This window comes from Hyperolius riggenbachi, chromosome 12 (genome assembly GCF_040937935.1).
Source record: "Hyperolius riggenbachi isolate aHypRig1 chromosome 12, aHypRig1.pri, whole genome shotgun sequence".
NCBI classification, from domain to species: domain Eukaryota; kingdom Metazoa; phylum Chordata; class Amphibia; order Anura; family Hyperoliidae; genus Hyperolius; species Hyperolius riggenbachi.
In genome coordinates this window covers 127621020-127638850 of record NC_090657.1, presented here as the reverse complement: position 1 = coordinate 127638850, position 17831 = coordinate 127621020, and the positions used below count along the sequence as shown (strand labels likewise).

Genomic DNA, 17831 nt, shown 5'->3' with positions numbered 1-17831 from the left:
ATTTATGCACTCCCGCTCATTAAATCAATTAATGTGAGATGCGGTTAAATTTGGGGTTGGTGACAACAAATTAAGTTACACAGTAGTACTATTCTCTACATATGCATTCCATGAGCAGTTGTGAAGCCACTGAGAATGTTGTGCACATTGAACGCTAAGATGTTGTCTGTTACCCACATACCCGGCTCAGATCGTGCATGAAGAATGTTCAAGAGTAGGAATCCACGTATTCTTCTGCAGGTAACCTGCACATCACTCTTAAATGTACCCACAGTTAGATTTCCTAGGGCTCGATCAATGTTCTTAGTTTCTGCCTGTACCATTTACAGCTATATCCTCAGTTTAATTAAAATGCATCTCTGGTGTACATAAGAAAAACACAGAAGAATGCTAATGCTTAAAAGTTAGAATGCCCCAACACATTGTCTGTTTAATAAGATTCACTGGAACCCTGGCTGGGTTTCGGTGCATAGATCTGCCCCCTTGCAGAAAATGGCCCTGGCCTTATCTATATCAAATATAGAAAAGGTATAGGCCTTTTTCTGCAAAGAGGCAAGGCTACACACTGGAACCTGGCTGATGTGTGGCTCCGGGGAACCTTACTATACAGATGACATGCTGGTGCATTCACTTTGACAATGAGAAGCCGGGGATGGCTGACAAGATGGAGTGTCAGCTTCCTGACCAGGAGCTTTTAAGCCAACGTAAAACCGGAGGGATTTCACAACCGTCTCATATTGCACATACAAAAAAACCCAAAACAGGTTATTGTTGCCATAGCAAGGTATAACAATTACTGAAATTAAAAACATCTAAAATTGCTGATATCGGTCATCTTTGAAATGATTTGGGGACCTGTACTCTGATGTATTGAAATATACAACTGAGAGATATAAATAGTAGGAGCCACAAAAGGACTTCCTTAAGATTCATCTTATTGGAACATATAAGTGAATCTGACATCTTTGCTAATGCGAAGTCAATCGAATGCTGCTACAATGGAAAGAAACATTGTCAATGTTGTCTCACTTGAAGAAAGGTATAAACAAGTCTTCAGAGCAATAATACATATAAAAAGTTCAAAATGAACCGGTTTTGTCTTCCTTTCGCATACAAATTTATGCTGTGGAGTAGATAAACCTACATATTGTGACATGCTTTAAATTTATAAGGGAAGGTTCCTTTAAATAGCGTAGCAATAAGTGCTGATACAAATGGGGAGTGCTCCTTGCTTAGATCGTATGCCAGTCTTTACCTTGAGAAAGTCCCTAGCAGTGTGAAACAGTGAGCGTGGCCTAACACACACAGCACGGCTGCCTAGCCGTCAGCATTTCCTTTCCATGCTGAACAGGAGAGGAGTCTTGGAAGCGGAGCAGTGCTTTTCAGCGCGGCTAGATTTGGGCGCAGCCAGCGCCACCATAGACTATTATAGGAATCACATCACACAGCGCTCAGTGAGTAACATCGGTGCCGTCACAAGACGGAGCCGAAATTGCTTAAAAAACACAATAATTCGGCCTCCAGCAATCGCTGGAAGCCGAATTATATCATTCCCCCACTATCCATTGCAGCCTGGAGGGGGAATAGTAATTAACACGGCCCGGACTGCATCCTGCGCCCAAGTCTACCGGCGCCGTTTTCAAATGTATGCCTTGGAAGTTCACAAAAGCATCAGCTGCTCTCCTCTCTGGACCAGCGGCTACCTCAGGAATAGAGTTGGGCCGAACCTCCGATTTTAGGTTCGCGAACTTCCGCGGAAGGTTCGGTTTGCCTTAAAGTTCGCGAACCGCAATAGACTTCAATGGGGATGCGAACTTTGAAAAAAAAAAATAATTATGCTGGCCACAAAAGTGATGGAAAAGATGTTTCAAGGGGTCTAACACCTGGAGGGGGGCATGGCGGAGTGGGATACATGCCAAAAGTCCCGGGGAAAAATCTGGATTTGACGCAAAGCAGCGTTTTAAGGGCAGAAATCACATTGAATGCTAAATGACAGGCCTAAAGTGCTTTTAAACATCTTGCATGTGTATACATCAATCAGGTAGTGTAATTAAGGTACTGCTTCACACTGACACACCAAACTCACCGTGTAACGCACCGCAAACAGCTGTTTGCTGTGGCGGGTTCACTGAACACCTGTGCTGTGAACCCACCACTGCATACCTGTTCTGTGAACCCACCACTGCATACCTGTTCTGTGAACCCACCACTGCATACCTGTGCTGTGAACCCACCACTGCATACCTGTTCAGTGAACCTGCCACTGCATACCTGTTCTGTGAACCCGGTGGTGGGTTCACAGCACAGGTATGCAGTGGTGGGTTCACAGAACAGGTATGCAGTGGTGGGTTCACAGAACAGGTATGCAGTGGTGGGTTCACAGCACAGGTATGCAGTGGTGGGTTCAATGAACAGGTATACAGTGGCGGGTCCACTGAACAGAACAGGTATGCAGTGGTGGGTTCACAGCACAGGTATGCAGCCAGACAGGAACAAGTTAAGCCTAACTAATCTTTCCCTGAGAGACAGTCTGCAGCAGCTCGCCCTACTCTCACTAACGCAGGCAGCACACGAGTGACCGTAATGGCCGCCGCTGCCTGCCTTATATAAGGGGGGTGGGGCTCCAGGGGCTAGTGTAGCCTAATTGGCTACACTGGGCCTGCTGACTATGATGTAGAGGGTCAAAGTTGACCCTCCATGTGCATTATGGGGCGAACCGAACTTCCGCAAAGGTTCGCCTGCGGGACGCGAACGCGAACCACTGAAGTTCGCATGGAACCGTTCGCAGGCGAACCGTTCGGCCCAACTCTACTCAGGAATGGCTAAGACGCTGAAACAGCTGCCTCGATTGGATATTAAAAGGAGAACTGTAGTGAGAGGTATGGGCTGCCATGTTTATTTCCTTTTAAGCAATACCAGTTGCCTGGCAGCTCTGCTGCTCTATTTGGCTGAAGAAGTGTCTAAATCACACCAGAAACAAGCATGCAGCTAATCTTGTCATATCTGTCAAAATTGTCAGAAACGCCTGATCTGCTGCATGCTTGTTCAGGGCCTATGGCTAAAAGTACTAGAGGCAGAGGATTAGCAGAATAGCCAGGCAACTGGTATTGCTTAACCACTTGAGGACCTAGGGCTTTCTACCACTTAAGGACCGGCCACTTTTTTTCCATTCAGACCACTGCAGCTTTCACGGTTTATTGCTCGCTCATACAACCTACCACCTAAGTGAATTTTGGCTCCTTTTCTTGTCACTAATAAAGCTTTCTTTTGGTGCTATTTGATTGCTCCTGCAATTTTTACTTTTTATTATATTCATCAAAAAAGACATGAATTTTGGCAAAAAAATGATTTTTTTAACTTTCTGTGCTGACATTTTTCAAATAAAGTAAAATTTCTGTATACATGCAGCGCGAAAAATGTGGACAAACATGTTTTTGATTAAAAAAAAACCCATTCAGTGTATATTTATTGGTTTGGGTAAAAGTTATAGCGTTTACAAACTATGGTGCAAAAAGTGAATTTTCCCATTTTCAAGCATCTCTGACTTTTCTGACCCCCTGTCATGTTTCATGAGGGGCTAGAATTCCAGGATAGTATAAATACCCCCCAAATGACCCCATTTTGGAAAGAAGACATCCCAAAGTATTCACTCACTATGCCTCTCAAGGCATAGTGAGTTCATAGCAGATATTATTTTTTGTCACAAGTAAGCGGAAAATGACACTTTGTGAGAAAAAAAAAAAAAAAAAAGTTTCCATTTCTTCTAACTTGCGACAAAAAAAAAAATGAAATCTGCCACGGACTCACCATGCCCCTCTCTTAATACCTTGAAGGGTCTACTTTCCAAAATGGGGTCATTTGTGGGGTGTGTTTACTGTCCTGACATTTTGGGGGGTGCTAAATTGTAAGCACCCCTGTAAAGCCTAAAGGTGCTCATTGGACTTTGGACCCCTTAGCGCAGTTAGGCTGCAAAAAAGTGCCACACATGTGGTATTGCCGTACTCAGGAGAAGTAGTATAATGTGTTTTGGGGTGTATTTTTACACATACCCATGCTGGGTGGGAGAAATATCTCTGTAAATGACAATTTGTTAATTTTTTTTACACACAACTGTCCATTTACAGAGATATTTCTCCCACTCAGCATGGGTATGTGTAAAAATACACCACAAAACACATTATACTACTTCTCCTGAGTACGGCGATACCACATGTGTGGCACTTTTTTGCACCCTAACTGCGCTAAAGGGCCCAAAGTCCAATGAGTACCTTTAGGATTTCACAGGTCATTTTGAGAAATTTCGTTTCAAGACTACTCCTCACGGTTTAGGGCCCCCAAAATGCCAGGGCAGTATAGGAACCCCACAAATGACCCCATTTTAGAAAGAAGACACCCCAAGGTATTCCGTTAGGAGTATGGTGAGTTCATAGAAGATTTTATTTTTTGTCAAAAGTTAGCGGAAATTGATTTTAATTGTGTTTTTTCACAAAGTGTCATTTTCCGCTAACTTTTGACAAAAAATAAAATCTTCTATGAACTCACCATACTCCTAACGGAATACCTTGGGGTGTCTTCTTTCTAAAATGGGGTCATTTGTGGGGTTCCTATACTGCCCTGGCATTTTAGGGGCCCTAAACCGTGAGGAGTAGTCTTGAAACGAAATTTCTCAAAATGACCTGTGAAATCCTAAAGGTACTCATTGGACTTTGGGCCCTTTAGCGCAGTTAGGGTGCAAAAAAGTGCCACACATGTGGTATCGCCATACTCGGGAGAAGTAGTACAATGTGTTTTGGGGTGTATTTTTACACATACCCATGCTGGGTGGGAGAAATACCTCTGTAAATGGACAATTGTGTGTAAAAAAATCAAAAGATTGTCATTTACAGAGGTATTTCTCCCACCCAGCATGGGTATGTGTAAAAATACACCCCAAAACACATTGTACTACTTCTCCCGAGTACGGCGATACCACATGTGTGGCACTTTTTTGCACCCTAACTGCACTAAGGGGCCCAAAGTCCAATGAGTACCTTTAGGATTTCACAGGTCATTTTTGTTTCAAGACTACCTCACGGTTTAGGGCCCCTAAAATACCAGGGCAGTATAGGAACCTCACTAATGACCCCATTTTAGAAAGAAGACACCCCAAGGTATTCCGTTAGGAGTATGGTGAGTTCATAGAAGTTTTTATTTTTTTGTCACAAGTTAGCGGAAATTGATTTTAATAGTTTTTTTTCACAAAGTGTCAATTTCCGCTAACTTGTGACAAAAAATAAAATCTTCTATGAACTCACCATACTCCGTACGGAATACCTTTGGGTGTCTTCTTTCTAGAATGGGGTCATTTGTGGGGTTCCTATACTGCCCTGGCATTTTGGGTGCCCTAAACCGTGAGGAGTAGTCTTGAAACCAAATATCGCAAAATGACCTGTGAAATCCTAAAGGTACTCATTGGACTTTGGGCCTCTTAGCGTACTTAGGGTGTAAAAAAGTGCCACACATGTGGTACCGCTGTACTCAGGAGAAGTAGTATAATGCGTTTTGGGGTGTATTTTTACACATACCCATGCTAAGTGGGAGAAATATCTCTGTAAATGACAATTGTTTGATTTTTTTACACACAATTGTCCATTTCCATAGAAATTTCTCCCACCCAGCATGGGTATGTGTAAAAATACACCCCAAAACACATTACACTACTTTTCCTGAGTACGGCGGTACCACATGTGTGACACTTTTTTTGCAGCCTAGGTGCGCTAAGGGGCCCAACGTCCTATTCACAGATCATTTTGAAGCATTTGTTTTCTAGACTACTCCTCGCGGTTTAGGGCCCCTAAAATGCCAGGGCAGTATAGGAACCCCACAAGTGACCCCATTTTAGAAAGAAGACACCCCAAGGTATTCCGTTAGGTGTATGGCGAGTTCATAGAAGATTTTATTTTTTGTCACAAGTTAGTGAAAAATGACACTTTGTGAAAAAAAACCAATAAAAATTAATTTCCGCTAACTTTTGACAAAAAATAAAATCTTCTATGAACTCGTCATACACCTAACAGAATACCTTGGGGTGTCTTTTTTTCTAAAATGGGGTCACTTGTGGGGTTCCTATACCGCCCTGGCATTTTACAGGCCCAAAACCGTGAGTAGTCTGGAAACCAAATGTCTCAAAATGACTGTTCAGGGGTATAAGCATCTGCAAATTTTGATGACAGGTGGTCTATGAGGGGGCGAATTTTGTGGAACCGGTCATAAGCAGGGTGGCCTTTTAGATGACAGGTTGTATTGGGCCTGATCTGATGGATATGAGTGCTAGGGGGGTGACAGGAGGTGATTGATGGGTGTCTCAGGGGGTGGTTAGAGGGGAAAATAGATGCAATCAATGCACTGGGGAGGTGATCGGAAGGGGGTCTGAGGGTTTGGCCGAGTGATCAGGAGCCCACACGGGGCAAATTGGGGCCTGATCTGATGGGTAGGTGTGCTAGGGGGTGACAGGAGGTGATTGATGGGTGTCTCAAGGTGTGATTAGAGGGGGGAATAGATGCAAGCAATGCACTGGCGAGGTGATCAGGGCTGGGGTCTGAGGGCATTCTGAGGGTGTGGGCGGGTGATTGAGTGCCCTAGGGGCAGATAGGGGTCTAATCTGATAGGTAGCAGTGACAGGGGGTGATTGATGGGTAATTAGTGGGTGTTTAGGGTAGAGAATAGATGGAAACACTGCGCTTGGGTGGTGATCTGATGTCGGATCTGCGGGCGATCTATTGGTGTGGGTGGGTGATCAGTTTGCCCGCAAGGGGCAGGTTAGGGGCTGATTGATGGGTGGCAGTGACAGCGGGTGATTGATGGGTGGCAGTGACAGGGGGTGATTGATGGGTGGCAGTGACAGGGGGTGATTGATGGGTGATTGATAGGTGATTGACAGGTAATCAGTGGGTTATTACAGGGGAGAACAGATGTAAATATTGCACTGGCGAATTGATAAGAGGGGGTCTGAGGGCAATCTAAACGTGTAGGCGGGCGATTGGGTGCCCGCAAGGGGCAGATTAGGGTCTGATCTGATGGGTAACAGTGACAGGTGGTGATAGGGGGTGATTGATGGGTGATTGATGGGTAATTAGTGGGTGTTTAGAGGAGAGAATAGATGGAAACACTGCGCTTGGGTGGTGATCTGATGTCGGATCTGCGGGCGATCTATTGGTGTGGGTGGGTGATCAGTTTGCCCGCAAGGGGCAGGTTAGGGGCTGATTGTTGGGTGGCAGTGACAGGGGGTGATTGATGGGTGATAGGTGATTGGCAGGTGATTGACAGGTGATCAGTGGGTTATTACAGGGAAGGACAGATGTAAATATTGCACTGGCGAATTGATAAAGGGGGGTCTGAGGGCAATCTGAGCGTGTAGGCGGGTGATTGGGTGCCCGCAAGGGGCAGATTAGGGTCTGTTCTGATAGGTAACAGTGACAGGTGGTGATAGGGAGTGATTGATGGGTGATTGATGGGTAATTAGTGGGTGTTTAGAGGAGAGAATAGATGTAAACGCTGCGCTTGGGTGGTGATCTGATGTCGGATCTGCGGGCGATCTATTGGTGTGGGTGGGTGATCAGATTGCCCGCAAGGGGCAGGTTAGGGGCTGATTGTTGGGTGGCAGTGACAGGGGGTGATTGATGGGTGATAGGTGATTGGCAGGTGATTGACAGGTGATCAGTGGGTTATTACAGGGAAGGACAGATGTAATTAATGCACTGGCGAATTGATAAGGGGGGGGGTCTGAGGGCAATCTGAGCGTGTGGGCGGGTGATTGGGTGCCCGCAAGGGGCAGATTAGGGTCTGATCTGATAGGTAACAGTGACAGGTGGTGATAGGGGGTGATTGATGGGTGATTGATGGGTAATTAGTGGGTGTTTAGAGAAGATAACAGATGTAAATGATACATTTGGGAGGTAATCTGACGGCGGATTTGCGGGCGATCTAATGGTGTGGGTGGGTGATCAGATTGCCCGCAAGGGGCAGGTTAGGGGCTGATTGATGGGTGGCAGTGACAGGGGGTGATTGATGGGTGATAGGTGATTGGCAGGTGATTGACAGGTGATCAGTGGGTTATTACAGGGAAGAACAGATGTAATTAATGCACTGGTGAATTGATAAGGGGGGGTCAGAGGGCAATCTGAGCGTGTGGGCGGGTGATTGGGTGCCCGCAAGGGGCAGATTAGGGTCTGATCTGATAGGTAAAAGTGACAGGTGGTGATAGGTGGTGATTGATGGGTGATTGATGGGTAATTAGTGGGTGTTTAGAGGAGAGAATAGATGTAAACAATGGATTTGGGAGGTGATCTGATGTCGGACCTGTGGGCGATCTATTGGTGTGGGGGGGTGATCAGATTGCCCGCAAGGGGCAGGTTAGGGGCTGATTGATGGGTGGCAGTGACAGGGGGTGATTGACGGGTGATTGACGGGTGATTGACAGGTGATTGACAGGTAATCAGGGGGATAGATGCATACAGTAAACAGGGGGGGGGGGTCTGGGGGGGGGGGGGGTCTGGGGAGAATCTGAGGGGTGGGGGGTGATCAGGAGGGGGCAGGGAGCAGGGGGGCGGGATAAAAAAAAATAGCGTTGACAGATAGTGACAGGGAGTGATTGATGGGTGATTAGGGGGGTGATTGGGTGCAAACAGGGGTCTGGGGGGTGGGCAGGGGGGGGGTCTGATGGGTGCTGTGGGCGATCTGGGGCAGGGGGGGGGAGAAATCAGTGTGCTTGGGTGCAGACTAGGGTGGCTGCAGCCTGCCCTGGTGGTCCCTCGGACACTGGGACCACCAGGGCAGGAGGCAGCCTGTATAATACACTTTGTAAACATTACAAAGTGTATTATACACTTTGTATGCGGCGATCGCGGGGTTAACATCCCGCCGGCGCTTCCGTATAGCCGGCGGGATGTTGCGGCGAGCGAGCGGTGACAGGCGCCGGCGGAGGATCGCGTCACGGATGACGCGATCGCTCCGCCCATGCCCTTAGAAGGACCGCCGCCTCTGTGGATGAGCCGGTCCTTCAGGGCTCCACTTCCCGGCCGCCTCTGTGCGTTAGGCGGTCGGGAAGTGGTTAAATGGCAATAAATATGGCAGCTTCCATATACCTCTCACTACAGTTCTCCTTCAAGAGCTTAGGCGGTAAGAAACATTGGAGGAATCATCTCTCATGTAAAAAGACTCCGGACAAAACAGTCTCTATATGATGCAAGCATTCGCTAGCGCATGGAGTGCTGATTTTGAACATACCATTGAACTATCTGGATGTGAATATTGTAAGAATCTATACGTTGGTTGCTTTTGGCAACAACACTACACCTTTGTTCCGGCACCAGCAACTCAGAGCTGCAACTCACTCGACTCTCATTACAGCAACAGCATTGGAGATAGAACTTCTTAGGCGTCCTCAAAGTTTAGGAGTTTATTCAGTAAACATATATACAGTACATGTGGATACATCTTAGCGAAGCAGATTGTTCTGTAGTAAGTCCTTTGCGTTACAGCTCTTGGCTCCATTCCCGGTGAATGGTAACCAGTCTTTATCTTCTGTCTATACTACGTTCCATCTAGACTACGTTGCTCTTAGTCCTATATACAGCATACAGTTACATAAGATGACAAGACATATTATAAATAAAAGTAAAGGGTGAAAGCCAGCAGTCACAAGAAGCAGAAGTGCCTCTCTCGGACCCGTCACCTGCTTTAGTACCGATCACTAAAGAATTAAATGTGACATCACACATCACCTACTACTGGCTGGTAAAAACCTCGTGATATAATGACAGGCACGGTCTTTACTGCGCATTCCCGACCTCTCACCTAGATCTAAAGTTCTAAGAATAACTTTATTTAATGCACTAGTGACAATATTTTCATAACAATGGCCCATATTTATGTTGTTCATTGCCTGCGAGTCTGGCCTCTGCACTGGATATCTCTGATCCAGCCTTGGCTGTTCTGTGTAAGACACAAAACCATGTTCCAGTGTTTCTAGAAATGCTGCTTAAAGGGAGACTCTGCAAATCAAGTCTTTTAACTAAACTCAGTTAAAATAACTGAGGCTTACGAATTCAATGATATAATACTTACATTCTTACAAATATAATTAAAGTGGCAAACCAGCCTCAAGCATACATTGCCCTTATAGTTAGAGCAGGGACAGCTGCATGACACTGAGTAGGGTGTGATTGGTGACGGGCATGTGACAGACAAATGGACAGTGGTGGTGGGCGATTTGCAAAAGGCAATTGCTGGGCAATCACCACACATTGCCCTGCCGTCACTATAATACCAACCAGCACTGATGACCGATATAAGCAATTTTATATTTTTTTAATTTCAGTAATTGTTATACCTTGCTATGGCAACAATACAATGTTTTTTTGTATGTGCAATATGAGACGGTTGTGAAATCCCTCCAGTTTTGTATACAGTAATCACCAATCACAACCTGGTTCCTAACAAATGGTTAGTTGCATAACTGTAGTATGCAATGGCACTTGTTAATTGAGTGATTTTCTTTAAACCAAATGCCATCTTAATAGGGTTTTAAAATTTCTAAGCTTTGGCAGTGATGACATGCCTTTTATGTTACACACTTTCAATCAACAAGATTGCTATATGCAAATTAGAGGATTCAAGGATTTTTGCACCAAGTCCACAGTCCTGTTCAGAAGGAACATAGACAAATTAAAAAAAAATAAAAATAAATACATCTTTTTTTAGCATACAGCATCAATGCATATATAAAAAAGAAGCAATTTCGAGTTCTGGAGCTTAGAAACACAAATATCACTCACACAGAACAAAATGTCATAGTGTTAGTTATTCGGTAAAATGAGAACACTGGTGAAATGGTCTGAATATATCTCAGAGATAATTATTTGGTGTATAATGAGCACAAGTAAGAAAAACAAACCTAAAACTTCTCCTAGTCCAACAAATATTCCAGACAATCCTATGAGGCTCTTAGCATCAGCACCAAACCAGTTTATGGATCCAATACAAGTCCCAAACACGCCAGAGTAAAATGTGAGTTCAAAACCTGGAAGAGAAATTACATGTTACATATGTTGTGAATAATAAGCACTTTTGATGTCTATGCATTTTATTTCAGTCTCATTGTGTTAATTCCCTGTGCTGAAGGAAACTTGCAGAGCAATATGTAAGATAGTTACATAGTTAGTTTGGTTGAAAAAAAGACATCCATTCATCAAGTTCAACCAGACAAAAAAATAATAAATTAAAATTAAAAAAACCCCACCATCCTGAACCTGCCCTTGACATACACTTCTAACACTGGCGGTCCTGCTGTAAAAAAAACAAAAACCCCGTCCGGAACCTGCACATATCCCAGTTGATTTAGGGGAAGGTGAAAAACCTTTACTAGCCTTAATGCTAGGTACACATAACGCAATTTTCCACCTGACAGGCGGGAATCGGGCAATTATTTCCAGCATGTCTGATCAGCTCCCGATCGATAAAGTGATCAATTTTGCGCACTTATAAATTGGAAAATCAATCACTTTATCACCCGGGTGTACTTTGGACATGTACACACGATGCAACTTCGTGTCCGATCACCCGTCGATCGGGCGGGGAAATTGCATAGTGTGTACCCAGCATAAAAGTGAAAAATCCTGACTCCAGATGGCAGTCAGATAAATCCCTGGATCAACTCTTCCAGGAATTACCTAATAATTATAGCCGTGGAGTGGATGCCCTTCAATGCAAAAAAAAAAAAAAAAAACATCCAAGCCCTCTAACCCTTTCCCTGCCAGCTGATTTGTCCTAAACGCGAACATCTACTGCCAAGCAGTTTTTAGACATTTTGCAGTCATATGGCTTACTTAGGATTTTTAACAAGAAAACCTACCGTACATGAAATAGGACATATTATATATTGTTTTTTTGATGTAGTTAATTGGGCTTAAACCTGAACAAAATGTTGTACTTTTTCTGAAGAAATAACACATTTCTTGAGTGAAATATGTTAAAAAGTGAAATTAATTTTTTTTCTGCTGTTTTGTAACGATTGGTGTCAACACGCAGAGAGAATCTGATTATTGGTGATCTGCAGATTCACCAGTAATGCAGATATACACCAGATTATGAATGATCTGCAGAATCACTAATAATCCAGGTATGTCTAACCTCTGGACACCTGAGGTATGAGTGTACGGTGTAACAGTAACACTTTGAGAGAGAACCGCCAGAGGAACTGGAAGCAGGAAGAAGAAGGGAGTTCACCCCAGACTGTGGGTGAATCCTTTAGGCCAAAGGCTCCCTAGGAGAGGGGCCTAGGCCTGGTTGCAGGAAGCCCTGCTGCTAATAAGAACAGATTCGCCCTTACTGGATGTGAGATCCTATCTCTCTACACCCTAGTGGCGGGCTAAGGAAGTACAGGCACACAGTGCTAGTCTTGGGTGTGAGGTCCGTAGTCACGACAACCTGGAACTAGTCTATAGCATAACATAGCATTGACACAGTTTCCTAAGCTTGGGTGTGAGGTCCGTAGTCACGACACCCTGGAACTAGTCTATAGCATAACATAGCATTGAGACAGTTTCCTAAGCTTGGGTGTGAGGTCCGTAGTCACAACACCCTGGAACTAGTCTATAGCATAACATAGCATTGAGACAGTTTCCTAAGCTTGGGTGTGAGGTCCATAGTCACAATACCCTGGAACTAGTCTATAGCATAACATAGCATAACATAGCATAACATGAGAAGGTAATCTAGCTCAGTGTGAATTCCCAGGTCCTTCCTGGTTCAAACACACTGTTGGATCTGACTGAGGTCTGTGTGCTAACACATGAAGCATTTGCAACGGCAGACGATGTGAGACTGAGGGACGAGTGGTTATATAGTGCAGCGCTGGCCAGCGCCGCCCAGTCCCTTCCAGCCAATCCGCATACATCCTTGGATCAGCTGACCAAGGGAGTCAGCTGATCCCTCTATGTTTCCCATAAAGCTTCTGTCTTGCCACGCGCACGTGCATTGCACAGGGAGGCTGTACCACATCAGACACATGTCGCCGCGCGTAAACCGCCGGACTGGACGCGGAAACAGCCGCCATGCTGTCAGAGCACACGGCGGCCATTCTGCAATCCTTCACAGTAACCCCCCCCCCCCCCCGACGAGTGGACTCCGGACACTTCTGTAGTGCTATAGCTTTTATGATTGCTGTAGTAAGCCATCTTGTGTGAATCTTTTCATTCAGATCTGTATATTGGTTCATTTGAGTCGGGTGGACTTCTTTAACACTTGTTTGTCAAGAAACTAACACAGATGGGTCGATGAGTCATATGTTACTTAAAAGGCACCATTATAGGGAGTGCTTGCATATACAGAAATTACTAATCTGACCCAAGATTTAAGACTCTTTACTAATGAACTAATGGCCCCTTAGTTTATGAAGTTAGGGGACATTAGGATATTTTTTAGGCTATAATGCATGACTATGACCTTATTAACCACTTAAGGACCGGGGCTGTTCTGTGTGATCTGAGCTGCGTGGGCTCTCCAGCCCGCAGCGCAGATCGTGTGCAAGGCAGGGCGACCAGACTTCCCCCCTTTTTTCCCCACTAGGGGGATGACCTGCTGGGGAGGGGGGGTCTGATCGCCGCCACTCCGTGTGGCCGAGCGGGGGTGGCTAGTCAAAGCCCCCCTCCGCAGAGATATTGTGTTCTCCCCCCCCTTACCTCCCTCTGTCTTCCCCTCTGATGTGCGCAGGACGGATATCCGTCCTGCGCCGGATAGAATAGGCTTCAGCCTATCAAATGACGGCGATCCCAATCAGAGGGCGGGGATCGCCGATCTCCGTCACGGCGCTGATGCGCAGCAGTGCCATATTGATGTAAACAGCGGGGATTTCTTCCCCGCGTGTTTACATTATGCGTGCGAGCCGCGATCGGTGGCTCGCACACTGTTCACGGAGACAGTCTCCGTAAATTGGCATGGAAAGGCCACTCGAAGCGGCCGTTTCCATGCAAAACAACAAACGACCAGCCGCCGCCTATCGGCGTTAGCTGGTCGTTAAGTGGTTAATGGGTCGTAAATCTAGTACTTGTATTCTGGAGTGAATGTCTAATTGTGTAGATGGGCGGATGGACATATAAGAGGGGGCCATAAATCTATCAGAAGTATGCTGACCGAAATATGGCCTAATTGGTGGGATTCCAGCTATTGTCACTTGATTCAGAAGTTGCTGATAGCCAAAAAGGGGGTTTTCTATCATACTCCATAGGCTAACATGGAGTTCCATGTTGGTCTATGGGATGAAGAGCTATAAAACCCAACTGCTATTTCAAGACAAGCGGAATTCCCTCAACTCATAGCTGGGCTGGCCACCTAGCTAAGTCTGACTGCGTTTCCCATCTAAGGAACTTCTAAACTATCGTGAGGGAAGAGTTGCTCTCTAAGACAGATAGAAGTTACTGCAACCTTGAGCGGGACACCTAGGAAACACAAGGTGATGTGATGTGTTTATAATTCTGATACTTGTTATGTTATGTTATGTTGTTATTCTCTGTCTTCTTTCCAATAACTTGGTATTGTATATCATATTTTGTATCAATAAACTTGTTTTTTTTAAAACTTCTTTTTATTGAAAAGATTTTTTGTCAGTACAAAACACACAAACAAAAACACCCCGAACTCCCACACTCGCAGGTGAGGAGTTCAAACAAGAAACTCAGTTACAAAAAGCTAGGGATTGCAATAATTACAGCAGCTGTTTACAATATGTAATACATTCAGTGTTTACCATTGCTAGATTCAACTCCTGTGCTAGGGTATATCACTATGTTGAGTCAATCATGTCGCTTTTGTTACACAGGGTCAAGCTCACCCTCTTGGACCTCCCAGGATATAACCAGAGGCTTCACTCCATGTATATAGCTGGGTTATAACAGTAATTATTATGCAGTATCTTTGCTTGACGTCCAGGGCCCCCACACCTTCTTAAATTTAGGGGCACAACCTCTGGCAATGTAGGCAGCCTTATATAGATGTACAGAGCTATTTATTAGTTTTTTCCAGCTCTGGATTGAGGGCGGCAAGGGCTGCTTCCAGTTTAGGACTATTTCTTTTCTATAGTAGAATAAAAGTAAACCTATCAAGCTCCTCTGGGCTCTGGTAGGGGCAAGGGCATGGACATTCCCTAATAGGCAGTGCATGGGCTCAGGTGTGATGTGTATTTTAGTGATCGATCCCACGATACGGCAAATATTTTTCCATTGCTCAGTAATTTCAGGGCACTCCCAAAATACATGGTCGAAATCAGCTGAGGCAGCGCCACACCGCCAGCAAAGGCCGGGGCTTGTCCGATCGAACTTAGATATTTTAGCCGGGGTTAGATATGCCTGATGAAGGATCTTGAACTGTATTAGCCTGTCTCTAGTAGAGATTAGGTATTCGAAGGGTCTGATCCAGACATCCTCCCAGTCCTCATCATCAAGATTTGGTATAAGTTTGAGCCAGGGCCGCTTATAGGCAGTTATCTGCGGTTCCGTAATCAAAATAATGTTTTGGTAAATACTAGAGACGGCTTTAGAAAGGTTTTCATTGCAAATTACTTCTTCTATATCAGTGGGGGTCAGTTTAACTGTCTCCCGGCCAAACTGTGCCGCAAACGCATGTCTCAGCTGTAGGTACCTAAAAAAATAACTATTAGGCAGTGAGTAGGTTGTTTTAAGCGAGTTGAATTCAGTCAGGCCTCTGGAGGTGATTATATGTTCCAAGTGTGTTATTCCTTTTTTGATCCAAATAATCGGGTCAGGTATCATGAAGAAGTGAGGGAGGGATGGATTGTTCCATAATGGAAGTTTCGGGCAGAACGTGTTAGGGGAGGAAGAGTGCCAGGTCTGTACTACTTTCCAGGCCTGAAGAACTACCTTCATGTTAATCGTTAGTGGGTACGGTGCCCTGACTCCCCGGTATATTATTTGGGCAAGTGCCTGATATGAGCCCAGCATTGCTGCCTCTAGTACCATCGCCGAATTAGACTTATCTTGCACAGCCCACCAATGAGCCGTAACAAGCTGGGAGGCTATGAAGTATTTATAAAGATCCGGAAAGGCAAGGCCCCCCTCCGTCCAAGGTCGTTGTAGTTTTTTGAGGCTGATCCTTGCAGTCTTATCATGCCATATGAAGCTAGAGAGTAAGGAATTGAGTTGTTTGAAGAAATTTTTATGTACCCAAATAGGGCAATTCCTGAACAGATATAAATATTTTGGGAGTAGCTTCATTTTAATAAGATTGATTCTACCTATTAAGGACAGAGGGAGGCCCCGCCAGCCCAGGAGCCTCTGCTTGGTATGCTGTACCAGTGGAGCCAAGTTATCTGAATAGTAGTCTGCTGAGTTGTTTGAGATTGTAATACCAAGGTACTTAGTTTTGTGGACTATCTCAAGTGGGGTGGAGGCCCGGGAAGCCTGGTTCAGAGGAAGCAATTTCGATTTCTCCCAGTTTACCTTAAGACCCGTGAACGAGGAAAAGATCCTAAAGGTCTCCAGCACACCCTTAATAGATATATCAGGGGATTCCAGGTATACAACCAAGTCGTCTGCATATAGTGACACCCTCTCCTCCAGCCCCCCCACACGAAAGCCACGGATGTCCGGGTGCTGACGTAATGCAGTAGCTATTGGTTCCATGGCAATCGCGAAGAGGGCCGGAGAAAGAGGACATCCCTGCCTGGTGCCCCTGCTCAGATGGATACTGTCTGATATCCTCGGGCCAATTTTAATTTTGGTGCTAGGGTGTTTGTATATGGTCTTTAGCCAAGAAACCAGCCTGGGGCCAAAACCCAGCTTGTGCACTGTAGCCCACAGGTAGTCCCACTCCACTGAATCGAACGCCTTTTGTATATCCAGAAAGGCCAGAGCACGCGGGGTAGAGATATTTTCTGAGAGTTGAATGTGGGAGAATACACGTCTGAGATTAATATCAGTAGTTTTGTGGGGCATGAAGCCAGTCTGATCCGGCTCTATTAGATCTGAGATGTGTTTATTTATGAGGGTGGTCAGGATTTTTGTCAAGATTTTTAAGTCATTATTGAGCAAGGAGATGGGTCTGTAAGATCCACACTCCAGGGGGTCCTTGTCCTGTTTAGGAATGAGAATAATGTGTGCTTGGTAAAAACTAGGTGGAAGTTCGCCAGATAGTAGGCAATTATTGTATGTTGTTTTTAGGTACGGGGCTAGTATTCTCATAAAGCGTTTGTAAAATTCAATGGGGATCCCGTCTGGGCCCGGGGACTTATGAGAGGGGAATGAGATAATAGAGTCTAGTATTTCCTCCTCCTCTATCTCTTTATCTAAGCTGGCCGAAATCTCCTCATCTAGAGAGGGCATTTGTACAGTTTCTAGTAATTCGTGGAGATCTGAGATAGTGCCTTTGAATTGAGAGGTGTAGAGATTGCTATAGTATTTTTGGAATGTATTAAGGATATCTGTGGGAGATGAGGTGACGTAACCAGAGTCATTTTTGATTTCTGGAATATTGGATTGTTCCAGGGGGTCTCTCGCTATATTAGCTAGTAGCTTGCCATTTTTGTCTCCCCTCTCAAATGTAGATTGTTGCCACTCCAGAAGAGATGTCCTAGTGAGGTCTGTCATGTGTAAGTTGAGGGATCGTTTGGCCTGCATCATTGCTGAGTATGTGTCATCGTTGGGGGTATCCGAGAAGAGCTGCGTGCTGCTTTCTTCTTGCTCTGTCAGTAACTCTAGTGTGGTGTTATATTCCTTTTTGCACCCGCTTATTTGGTTAATGTATTCCCCTCTGATTGTGGCCTTAAAGGCATCCCAGCTAAT

General features: G+C 45.1%; 1 protein-coding gene across 3 annotated transcripts in view; it reads right to left on the bottom strand.

Annotated features, from left to right (window-relative positions):
- MFSD11 (major facilitator superfamily domain containing 11) overlaps positions 1-17831 on the bottom strand; it is a 722948-nt gene that overhangs the window by 226444 nt on the left and 478673 nt on the right. For 2 of the 3 annotated variants that reach the window (XM_068263650.1, XM_068263652.1), the window contains exon 11: positions 10934-11059. The exons of the other annotated variant lie outside the window; for it this stretch is intronic. In XM_068263650.1, the coding sequence (XP_068119751.1) occupies positions 10934-11059 (126 nt within the window). The remainder of the gene's footprint in view (positions 1-10933; positions 11060-17831) is intronic. 3 annotated transcript variants of the gene reach the window in all.